This window comes from Macrotis lagotis, chromosome 4 (genome assembly GCF_037893015.1).
Source record: "Macrotis lagotis isolate mMagLag1 chromosome 4, bilby.v1.9.chrom.fasta, whole genome shotgun sequence".
Lineage (NCBI taxonomy): Eukaryota > Metazoa > Chordata > Mammalia > Peramelemorphia > Peramelidae > Macrotis > Macrotis lagotis.
The window spans coordinates 223588383-223601109 of NC_133661.1; the positions used below are offsets into that span (position 1 = coordinate 223588383).

The 12727-nt window shown below is 36.0% G+C and overlaps 1 protein-coding gene across 4 annotated transcripts in view; it reads right to left on the bottom strand.

Annotated features, from left to right (window-relative positions):
- BTBD7 (BTB domain containing 7) overlaps positions 1 to 12727 on the bottom strand; it is a 78247-nt gene that overhangs the window by 47995 nt on the left and 17525 nt on the right. For all 4 annotated transcript variants that reach the window (XM_074235451.1, XM_074235450.1, XM_074235452.1 and 1 more), the window contains 2 exons: positions 3036 to 3223; positions 1453 to 2532 (listed from right to left, as the gene is read on the bottom strand). In XM_074235451.1, coding sequence (XP_074091552.1) covers positions 1453 to 2532; positions 3036 to 3117 — 1162 coding nt within the window. In that variant the 5' untranslated portion in view covers positions 3118 to 3223. The remainder of the gene's footprint in view (positions 1 to 1452; positions 2533 to 3035; positions 3224 to 12727) is intronic.

Sequence of the window (12727 nt, forward strand, 5' to 3'; positions counted from 1 at the left end):
ACCTACCCATGAACAAACCTTTCTTCTTTGAGCTTCTCTCCTAAATCAAAATATCAGTAATATTTTGATTATATCACTTAATCTGAATTGAAAGTGATTTGAGATCAATGTAATCAATTTAATTGGAACAGGAATCCCTGTTCTTAAATTGTTGATAAACACTTATTGGTCTGCTTGAAGGTTTCCTATAATAGAAACTCATTACTTTTGGAAAAGGTTCATTCTAATTATGTACAGCTAGCTTCTTAACAATTAAATTAGTACATCTGCAACTTCCATCAATCACTTCTCATTCTTGTCTAGGATATTTTATTTTATTTTTTTTAGGTTTTTGCAAGGCAAATGGGGTTAAGTGGCTTGCCCAAGGCCACACAGCTAAGTAATTATTAAGTGTCTGAGACCATTTGAACCCAGGTACTCCTGACTCCAGGGCTGGTGCTTTATCCACTATGCCACCTAGCCACCCTAGGATATTTCTTAATCTTATTGTTGTTCATATTTACTAATTTTTCAGCTTAATACAAATTATTCTATTTAAGAACTCAAAATAAGTAACCTTCCTAACTTCAATAATGTTCTTTCCTCCTCACTCTCAAACAAAATTTATCTATGGTCACTTAAATTTATGTTGGCAAATCTCACTTTAAATTTCTGCTTCTTCAGTGCTCTGCAAAAATGTCATCTAAGGTAGTTTTCAAAAATTTTTCTAAACATAAACATAATATGGTCATGGAAATATAAACATATAACCTTTAGTAAAATTCAACTCTCTTTAGTTCTATGAAATGACATCAATTCCTCCATTCATTTATGAATAGAACTAAAAATTTTAATAATATACCATAAACGTTCTTTCAAAATCCTTTTGATAGTCAAAGGATGGAGGCTGCTTCTAGTATAGTCTCGTGTCCGTTATAGGTATTCAAATAATTCACAGTAGGTGTTCAAATACTTATTATTAAACAAGGTATGTTTCACATTACAAAAGATAAAGGAATTTTAGTTTAAACTGAAGTCAGTTTTGTATCCAAAAGTCTCTAATGTAAACAAAGTTGTATTACTATGCTGAACCATAGCACTCCTAAAAAGATTTCTTAAGTAATGGCTTAGATGAAAATATAAACAGATGAGGGTAATGGGCACCCATAGAAAGTACTGTAAGATGTCTTTGGAACTTTGGATATTAAATTTCAGCTTTCATTTGAAGCCAAATATTCCTACTACTTAATCACTGCAAATGTGGAGAGCACAGCAAGGTTCAAACTCAGCTTTCATACTGTTACAGATGACAAAGTTATAGATGATCACATCAAACCACAGTCCTAAGTGTCCCAAACACAATTTCCTGAAATTGTGACCATTTTAACTAGAGATTAATTATTCAATTTTTAAAAAATATTCAACTACTAATTCTGACACAAATCTATATGGAAAATTGAATATATTTCATACCTTGTGCAAGCATGTTAAATTCCAAGAACAGTGCTATGTGATAAAGCTCCATTGCTTCTTCAGCCCTAGTCAAATTTGGCTTTCCTGCTACCAGAGCCTGAACTTCACTCAGACTCCCCACAGAAGGGCTGCAGTGCAAAACTGAGAGGTCGACTACATCAGTATACATACAGTTTAAAATAACTTTAGCGTATTTTTTTGGTATGATGGACTCATCTAATATAATTCTAGTGGGAGTCCGCAACGTTCGGTCTGTAATTTCTTCACCAGTCCGTATCCTCCTTTGTAATAAATTTCGAAAAAATGGGGACCGTGCTGAAATAACAGCTTTGTGAGCTCTAAGGTCTTCATCTAAACAGTTCTGATTTCCAACAAAAGCTTCAACTAGTTCAGAGTCTGATGAAAAACTGAGGACAACATCATAGTAACACATATAATCAAACAGTCCACGCATATCTACATCAAGGGAATTTGGTGTTCCAAATTCTTCAGTGAGCTGCACTAGTATATCAACATTCTGAAATCTCGAGTCCTCCACTCCAAATTCTCCTGTGTAAAGATAATGTAACAAGGCAGAGAACATGGGCATATCTATACCTGCTGTATTGATGTCCATTATTATCTCTGCTCCATACTCAGGGGAAGAAGAAAGCAGGGTCTTAAAGAATGGACACCTTGCTGCTAAAATGGCCCGGTGCACAGGAAAACAAGTTTCTTGAAATATTAAGTCTACATCCGTACAGTACTTGTACTCATAAAGATCAGCCATATCTTTTTGCAGTGTTCGAGCTTCTGGACGGGCCAAACTGGCTTGCAGAGAAAGCTCCTTTAAGGCTGACGTTCCCTCATATTCCTCTACTAATGCATTGACATCTCTTACATCCCACCCCGAGAGGAGTTCTCGCATCTGCTTTGCGTGGTCAGCAGAGCGACTGGATTTCCGACGTTTAATAAATTTCTTCTTGAGGGTGGCAAGGCCAGAGGTTTTCTTTTTCTTGTCTTGTGGCTTCTCATGGCCATGGTCAAGACTATATAATTTTGATTCACATCCATAGCCTTGATGAGAATAGGATGATGTTCCTAAAGCAGAAAATTAATAATTAATGAAAGGTGTCCTCTTTTTAAAATATAATCTTATTTTCAAGTCTTTTTGATTATTAACTCCTTTCATAATATAATTCCATAACCTTTACTTAAAGAAATTTTTTGATTTTAAAAAGGAAACTAAATCTTAGTTTTAGTAGCAGGGGCCATTTTTCAAGAGAATGTATAATTTATTCTAATAAATTTCCTATCTCTTTTTTAGTTACTAGTGATTAATTTTTATTCAATAAATCATCAACATATTTTTGATGACTTACAATTACAGTGAAAATAGTCAAAATGAATGGCCATTTATGCTTAAGCAGTCCAGTTAGTGTAAAAATCATACAGAAGCAGAGTCCTCATTAAAAAAAAAACAAACAAACCACAATTATAACCTAAGAGGAAAACTTTTTAAAAGCTCAATACTCATCTACTCAAGTTTCTAGTTCTATTAAGTTCAATAAAGAACACTGTCAGAAAAAAATTGATGAAATTACCTATAAATGTTTGTTGGGCCTGTGAATTTCCCCCTACCCTTGGGGAACACGAATGGGGATAGTTAGATGCATTAGCACCCATTTTCTTCAGTCACTCAGGAATTTCACCTGCTGGCTCTTCAGAGGACAATCCCACAATCCATTTTGAGCCTTCAAGCCTGGATCCAAAAGCCTTTTTTCATCCATTTCTTAAAAAAAAAAAATCAAACCAAGAGAACTTCATTATATTCATTTTTACAAAAGCATATTTAAAATTGCATTTGACAGAAAATATAAACATTTGCTGGAAAAAATGCATAAAGTTGCAAGTGCACCTGGGGACAAATTATGCATACTATATGGAAAAGGCTAGAAGCTAAAAGCAAACATATAATTCAATCAAAAAGAAATTCATGGTAACTACATTTTTTCAAGCTGCACAAAACTAATGTTAAGTTAATGAATTAAACAATAGAACAATTTTTAGGATTCATAGAAATGCTCCTTGTAAGTCCTATGGTCCCCAACTAAAAACAATTCCAAGTAATATGGAAAATGCTTAAGAATTTCTAGTCATAAATAAAATTAAGTATTAAAAGACTTTCATATATATATATATATATATATATATATATATATATATATATATATACACATATATGTATGTATGTATGTATACACACTCCCATATAGATTTAAAATAATCAATATCCTTAGGCTTTTTGTTAGAAGAACAGGGAAGGCAAGAGTGTTTAAAACTAAATTCTGAACCTCTAAGCTATGTGTTATAGACATTCTATAAGAAATCCTATACTTTAAACATCTATGATTTAATTGATATAGATGCTTCTTCCATAGAGGAAGACTACAAAGCCTCTATGCCTAGGTATTCAGGAGGATTTGAGGAACTATTGATAAGAGTCACAAATTTGAAACTCTAATTCAGCTAGGCTGCTCTTTAGGGGACAGACAGTCTATTTCCAAGGCCATATTCCAAGGCTTTCCCAGGCTGATTGGATAGCTTTCAAGATGGCGATGTAAAGGCAGGAATTCCCAAAAAAACTCATTCCCCCCAAAACTCCCAAAGCACTAAAATTTCTGGCAGAAAAGGTCTGTTTCACTGGGAATGGGGGGAGGGGGGGTTGGAAAAAGCTGTAGTGCAGCACAGCTGGGCTGGAGCAAACCAGCTCCAGCCTTTCCGGAATAGCCCATGGGGCTCCTAGGTACTGGGGGGTGCCCGGGTCCAGGGCAGAGGTGGCAATTTCCAGACCTCCTACCCCCAGGATCATGGGGAACAGTTTGAAGTGGCAGTGGGAGAACTCTAAAGCACCTGCAGTGGGAATTGGGAAAGCACCTCCAGAGCACAGTCTTCAGACAGTAAGGGCATGCTCTTTCTGGGACAGAACTCTATTGTTTGCCCACACTCAGATCCAGGTTGCAGTTTGGGCTTCCATTCCACCATAGCCGAGCAAGGACTCTCCTCACAGCTTTAGGGCAGAGGGGAGGGCCTGTGGTCATCCACATATCAAAGCACAGGCCAAGAAAGCAGTTAAAGCCTCTCATGAGACCTTAGAGGAATTAAAGTCCCAGTGGGCTGTCCCCCAAATCCTCCAAACCCTTGGAAATATGGTATATCAGTCAAAGGCCGAGGAAATGAGTAAACAAAAGAAAAAATCTGACAGTAGAAAATTATTTTGATCCCATGGAGGATTCAGAAGATGACAAAAATCAAAGCTTCTGTATCCAAAACCTCCAAGAGAAATAGAAAATAGGCTCAGGTTATGGATGAGCTCAAAAAAGACTTTGAAAAGCAATCAAAGGGAGGTAGAGGAAAAATTGGGAGAAATGAGAGTGATATAGATAAATCATGAAAACCAAATCAATAGCTTGATAAAGGAAATACAATACTAAAGAAAACAACAGGTTAAAAACTAGTTTAGGCCAAATGGAAAAAATAACATAAAAGGCAAACAAGGAGAAGAATGCCTTAAAAAGCAGAATTGACCAGCTGGAAAAGGAGATAAAAAATGCTCTTTGAAGAAAAAAACTCCTTCAAATGCTGAATGGAACAAAAAGAAGCTGATGACTTTGCAAGAAATCAGGAAGAAATAAAACTATTCCAAAAACCCCCCAAAATTAGAAGAACATGTGAAATATCTCATTGGAAAAACAACTGACCTCAAAAACAGATCCTGGAGAGAGAATTTAAAAATTATTGGGCTAATTGAGCTGCCCCACAACACATCTTTGAAGAGTGACAGAGTAAAAGGAGGGAAAAAATATAATAGATGGTAGTGGGGAGGAATGGATCGAGGGAATTACAATCAGCAACTATGGAAAAATATCGAAGTAACTTCTATGACGGAATTATGATAAAGAATGTGATCCAGCCAAGACAGAGTTGATGGTATCAGAACACAGACCGAAACACATTTTTTTCTCTTTCTTTCACTTTATTTCTCATGAGGTTTTTATATTTTTGTGGGGGGATGGGATATTATGCTTACTCTTAAAACAAGTATTTCAGTAATGTATAAATAAATTAGGGGCGGCTAGGTGGCGTAGTGGATAAAGCACTGGCCTTGGAGTCAGGAGTACCTGGGTTCAAATCCAGTCTCAGACACTTAATAATTACCTAGCTGTGTGGCCTTGGGCAAGCCACTTAACTCCATTTGCCTTGCAAAAATCTAACCCCCCCCCCAAAAAAAAACAACAAACAAACAAATAAATTAAAGAAAATTTTAAAAATTGGGCTATCTGAAAGCCACAACCAGGAAAATAGCCTAGACTTCATTTTTCAAGAAATAATACAGCAACACTGACCTGAGATCCTATAAGCAGAGGGTAAAATAGAAATTGTGGGAATTCACCAATTCCCTCCTGAAAGAGATCCCAAAAGAAAAACTTCCAGGAATATTATAACCAAACTCCAAAACTTCTAAGTCAAAGAGAAAATACTAAAAGTGCCAGGAAAAAACAATTCAACTACCATGGCTCTATACTCAGAATTACACAGGTGTTGGCAGCATATACAATAAAGGCTCATAGGGCCTGGAATATGATATTCCAGAAGGCAAAAGATCTTGGTTTATAACTGAGAATCAACTACCCAGCAAAAACAAACAACCTCTTCCAGGGGAAAAGATGGACTTTCAATGAAACAGGAGACTTTCGAACTTTTCAAATGAAATAACCAGAGCTGAACAGAAAGTTTGATCTCCAAGTACAGGACTCTGGTGAACCATAGAGAGGGCGGAAGAGAAGGACTAACTATGAGAAACTTAATTGAACTGTTTATATTCCTGCATGGGAAGAAAATACTGATGATGCATATGAACATTCTCATTTATAAGAGCAATTAGAAGGAGCATATATAGACAAGGCACAGAAGGAGCTGAATATAATAGTATAATACAGTAGAAAGATGGAGTCAATGGGTGATTACAGGAAAGTACTGGGGGAGGGGGGAAGAAGGGGTTAAGATATTTTACTTAAGAGCCAAGAAAAAGCTTTTTCAATGGAGTGGAACAGGGGAAGGTGGGGGGGGGGGGTGAGTGAGTCTTCATTCTTATCAGAAATGGCTCAGAGGAAATAACATACACACTTAATAGGGTATAGAAATCTATCTTACTCTAGAGAAAAATGAAAAGAAAGGGATGGGATAAGGAGGAGTGGGGGGAAGGAAGGGAGGAGTAGGTGCTAGACACGGAAGATCATGGGAGAGTGTACTCAGATACAAGAACAGGGACAAGGTGAAAGGAGAGAGAGAGAGAGAGAGAGAGAGAGAGAGAGAGAGAGAGAATAGATAAATGAGAGTGGGAAGGAATAGAGTGGATGGAAATACAGCTAGTAATAGCAACTGTGGGAAAAATATTGAAGCAACTTCTCTGGTGGACTTATGATAAAGAAGGCAACTCATCCCAGAGACAGAGCCATTGGAATCTGAACAGACTGAAGTACATTTTTTTCTCTCACTATTCTTGCAGTTTCTCATCTTTGTGGGGGGTAGGGTGGGATATTATGTTTACTCCTAACAAGATTATTGTAATAATATAAAATAAATACACAACAACAACAAAAAGAACTCAGGGCCCCTTCTATGATACCTGAATAGAATTTTAGGGGCTATCAGTGGAAAGATACATTTATATTATTTATAATTATTCCCACTTGAGGAATATACATCTCTCTCTCTCTCTCTCTCTCTCTCTCTCTCTCTCTCATATATATCTCACTATATAAAATTGAATAGTTCTTGCCTACTTATATATGGAGTACTTCTTGTCTATGTATAGTCTTCTAGTATATTCAGGTGATTTGCCTCAAAGGGTAAATAGAAGGTATTCTCATTAACAACACTTTTATCTTCCCAGTTACCCAGGTTATTATTTCTAGAATCACTTGGAAAGCCAAGACTATTTATTCCTTAATAAATGTTTGGTGAGAGGCAGCTAGGTGTTGCAGTGGATAGAGCACCAGCCCTGGAGTCAGGAGGATCTGAGTTCAAATGCAGCCTCAGATACTTAATAATTACCTAGCTGTATGACCTTGGGCAAGTCACTTTACCCCATTGCCTTAAATAAAATGCTTGCTGAGTTGAATTAAACAGTAACAATAGCTGATTGTGTGTGTGTGTGTGTACACACACACACACACACACACACGCATATAGTCTTCCCATGTCACCCTTCCTCTACAAGAATGAGGAACAAACATCATCACCCTACTATTCAATAAACTCCACTGGCTGCCCTATTACTTCCAAGATCAAATTATAAAGTCCTCTACTTGACATTTAAAGCTATTTATAACTTGATTCCTTACTACCTTCCCACTCTTCTTGAACTTTACTTTTCTCCATGTAATCTACAATAGTTTCAAAATCTTGTTGAGGGGCAGCTAAGTGGCGCAGTGGATAGAGCAACAGCCCTGGAGTCAGGAGTACCTGAATTCAAATCCGGCCTCAGACACTTCATAACTTCATAATTACCTAGCTGTGTGGCCTTGGGCAAGCCACTTAACCCCATTTGCCTTGCAAAAAAAAAATCTTGTTGTCTACCTTTTAACATTCTTATACTCATTTCTTTTCTCTCCACCCACATGGTATCACATTCTTCCAGGTTCTCAGCATTTCTTGCTAAGACTATTTCAAGTCACCTAATTGATCTCCTTGCTCTTTCTAATCCATCTTTCAAACATTTGCCAAATTGACATAGCCAAAGCAAAAGCCTTAGTAACTTCCTTACAGATTCAAAACTGAAAACTTCTCTGCAGTTAAAATTCTTTACAATGTAATTCCAACCCATCTTTTCAAGCTGATCACACATTACTTCCCTTCACAATGATATAGCCAGATTTACCTATTTTCTAATCCCAGTATATGACCATTCCTCTTCTCTTAATATTGTACCTTTGCACAGGCTATTATTCTCTATGTTTGGAATTTTTTTCTCCTCATATCTGTCTCATGAAGAAGGAAGAAACATGTAAGAAGTGCCTACTATACCTTAAGAGCCTACCATGTGCCAGAACCTGAGCAAGGTGCTTCACAATTTGCTGGATTGGATCCTTACAACTCTGGGAGGCAGGGCTATTATTATGTTTACTTGAAAGTTTAGGAAAATGAGGTAGGCAGGTTAAGGGACTTGTCTAAATTAAATTTAGGTCTTACTAATCACTAACCTAGCTCTTGAGTTATCCACTGTATTACTCAGTCTCTTGAAATCTCTAGCTCCCTCAAGGAAATCTTTCCTGATTCCACTAGTTGTTTGTGCTCTCTAAACTGCATAACTCCCCTGGACTTCCACCCAAAATTACTTTCTGAATATATTTATATTCTATCAATGTACATGAAGTTTACCTCAGTAAAGATCTTTCACTTCTGTCTTTTGATTCCTAATGTCTGGCTGAGTGAAGGTGCTTTATTAAAAAAAAAATGTTGAACTGAAATGAATACACACAGAATGCAAGATTCAGGCAAGGTCTAGAGGGGTTGTCTATAGAATGGAGGGAAGTTGACTATAGACATATAATTGGGCTTCCCTCTCCAAGAATCCTCAATTCCCACTTCAAAAAAATTCACATTTTCACTAAAGTTTGGCACACCTCACACTATATATACTGAAGACTTTTAAAACTTTTTTAAAAAAATTCATCCATTTAGGTGTATAATCTTACATTATATATCCTTGTTAGAGGAGATCTTGTAATATTGAGGGAGGGTTCTTTCCTCCACAATAATTCTAAATATAAAACAATGTTTCTTACTTTCTGTATGTACTTGAAGTTGGAAAAAAATGAAAGATATTGTGAGATACTGTCATGTCTATAAATGGCAAATGCATCACACAATTACTTTTCATAAATAGAAGTAACCTAGTAACCCAGAAATACTAGTATGACAAATAAAATTTCACTTATTTAGCAAAAATTTATTGAGTTCCTACTATTTGAAAGCTGCTTGCTATTAGGTATTGAGGAATTATAGGTAGCATGTATTTAATAAAGTTTTATCATTCATTGACAAAGGAAATAGCTGAAAGAAGGCAGAGGGAATAATATAAACTAGGCAAACAAGTTTAGGCTGTATCCTTAAACAGGATTAATAATCCCTTTTGTCTGGGGCAAAACAGTTGTTCAAGGGGAAATTTTTGCTTTTTTATTTTTCTTTGGGACAGTAAAGGATGATTTAGAGAACATAATTAATAGATTTGTAGTGAAAAGTGAAAGAACTAGTAAGAAGACATAAAGTAAAGCTGCAAACAGCTGAGTTGAGTTACAGCAAAGGAGTTCAGTCTCAGATGGTTAAGCCATATACCATCATGTATAAGAAGATATGAATAAGTTCTGGGAAGTACAACTTTGAGTAATGAAACAAATGATGATCTTGGAAAATAAGGACAATTCAGCAGAGGAACTGAAGTTGTAGAAGTCTTTTTTTTTTTAGGTTTTTGCAAGGCAAATGGGGTTAAGTGGCTTGCCCAAGGCCACACAGCTAGGTAATTATTAAGTGTCTGAGACCGGATTTGAACCCAGGTACTCCTGACTCCAGGGCTGGTGCTTTACCCACTGCGCCACCTAGCTGCCCCTGTAGAAGTCATTTCTAAGAGAAAATATATTACCACATTTCCCCATGTATAAGACACACCCTTAATTTGGGGGCCCGAAATTGAAAAAAAAAACACATAAAGTTATTGAACTCAAGTTTTACTCATCATGAAATTCAAGGACCTTCTGCTCACAGCTTTCAGGCATCTTTTGGGCAAATCTGGTGTGTGGACACATGCTTAGTCCATTCTGTTTCATGAACTTTTAAAGCACCAATTGTGTTCTCCTTTGAAATCAGTTCTTTTTCATCAGCAATTCTTCTTGCCTCATGCTGAACCATCTTTGTGGGCATAAGAATTCAAAAAAGCCCTTTGCTCTTCAAGTCCCTTTCTTCATCAGGCCATTTTGCTGACTTGCTTCTCATGGCCTTCTTCTGCCCTGGTGTTTCACATAGCCAGTTGGAGGAGTACCAAACTGATCTTCTGCAGGACAATTTCTATTCTCTTCTTCTTCTTCTTCTTCTTCTTCTTCTTCTTCCCAAGGCAATGGGGTTAAGTGGCTTGCCCAAGGCCACACAGCTAGGTAATTATTAAGTGTCTGAGGCCAGATTTGAACCCAGGTACTCCTGACTCCAAGGCCAGCGCTCTATTCACTACGCCACCTAGCCAACCCATCATTATGCAACCTAGCCACCACCATTCACTTCTGTAAACTGGAACACTTTTAATTTGAATTCAGTACTGTATGAAAATCTTTTCCAAGTCATTTCTGGGCAGAATGTGGAAAAAAGTAACCTAATATACTGGTAACAAATGCAAAACAATGAACACCAAGACAATAAGTGCAAAAAAGCAGGAAAAGTAAAAAATTCTTCAACTACTGTATAGGACACTTCCAGTTTTTAGATCTCAAATTTTTCAAAAGAAAAAAGTTGTCTTATGCTTGGGGAAATACAGTATATATATATATATATATATATATATATATATATATATATATATATATATATGTATATGAAGTCATTAGCAAATATTTCCCTCTGAGTTAAGTTACAGCAAAGGAGTTCAGTATCAGTTTGGTTAAGCCATATACCATCACGTATAATTCTATCCATTTTACCAATGCTTATTTATTGTGAAATCCTTGAATCTTTAAGGGTCACTTCTCCTATGCACTTAATATGTTGTAATGTGTATTTTAATTACCTATGTATATATTTTCCCCAATATAATAAATACATCTATCAACTAATCTGTAATTCTCAAAGTAGCCACAAAGTAAGTTATTAGATGTACAAATTCTACATCCATTTGCCATCTCCCCCATTAGAATTTGCCATTGAGTGATTGTTTCATTCTTTTGTTTGTTTTTGTTTGTTCGTTTTTTTAGGTTTTTTTCCCCAAGGCAATGGGGTTAAGTGGTTTGCCAGAGGCCACACAGCTAGGTAATTATGAAGTGTCTGAGACCGCATTTGAATCCAGGTACTCCTGACTCCAGGGCCGGTGCTCTCTTCACTGCGCCACCTAGCCGCCCCGATTGTTTCACTCTTGATACTTATATATCTCTTGGATTGGCACATAGCAGGTTCTAAATAAATTTGGTTGATTGATAGGGATGCTGTCAAATTGAAATGAGGTTACATTTATAAAATATTTTGTAAATTAAAATGTATTAACTCCTCTTTTGCTATATAAGTTTATGTTTGTGTTAATTTCCCTAACCAGATCTTATATTTTATAACTTCTAGTACTTTGAAAAACTCCTAGAACTTTGGGAATTGGAAAATACTTATCTTTGCAATGTTTCTTTGTCCCCTAACATACAATTCATTTTCATTTGTGATTAATGAAAAACTTTATCAAGGATGAAAAAAATAAAAATTGAATTCTAAGAACATATCATGCATAGTTCAAGTTTTTGTCTTTCCTTTTTATATCTATGTTCTTTATACTAAAAAAATAAGAAAATTGGGCTAAAGAGATGATACTGAAGATGCTATGATTTCCAAATAGCAATGTTTGGGAAAATTTTTAAAATTTGAGTAAAATTTTGGTAGTTTTTTGGGAACTAAGAAAATTTACGAAAATTTTGATCACAGCCAGGTCCTTGTTTTGAATAATAATATATTTCCATCTTAATAGTGTAAAGGGGGGGATCAGGAAAAAAAAAAAGCAAAAAAAGCCTAACTGCTAACTTCTGTCTGATTTATCAAAAATAATCTCATAAGTGGGAACAAAAAAAATCATTAATTTTCAACTCTCCCTTACATACTACATTTAAGAATAGTGTTAAATAATAGAAGTTAGCCAAAAGGCTAGTGGTAGGATTTTTTTTAACCAGAGAAACCCAAGAAGGTCTAGAAAAGGCATATTTAATTGACCTTTAAATTAATCATGAGTTATCTAAGCAACTTTTGTGTACTATTCAATTCAGGTTGAGATTTTTAGATTACTTAATTTTCAATTTCTTATCCATATTAAATGAGATTTTTTTTAGGTTTTTTTTTTTTGCAAGGCAAATGGGGTTAAGTGGCTTGCCCAAGGCCACACAGCTAGGCAATTAATAAGTGTCTGAGACCGGATTTGAACCCAGGTACTCCTGACTCCAAGGCCGGTGCTTTATCCACTATGCTAGCTGCCCATGAGATTTTTATTAAGCTATTGTTT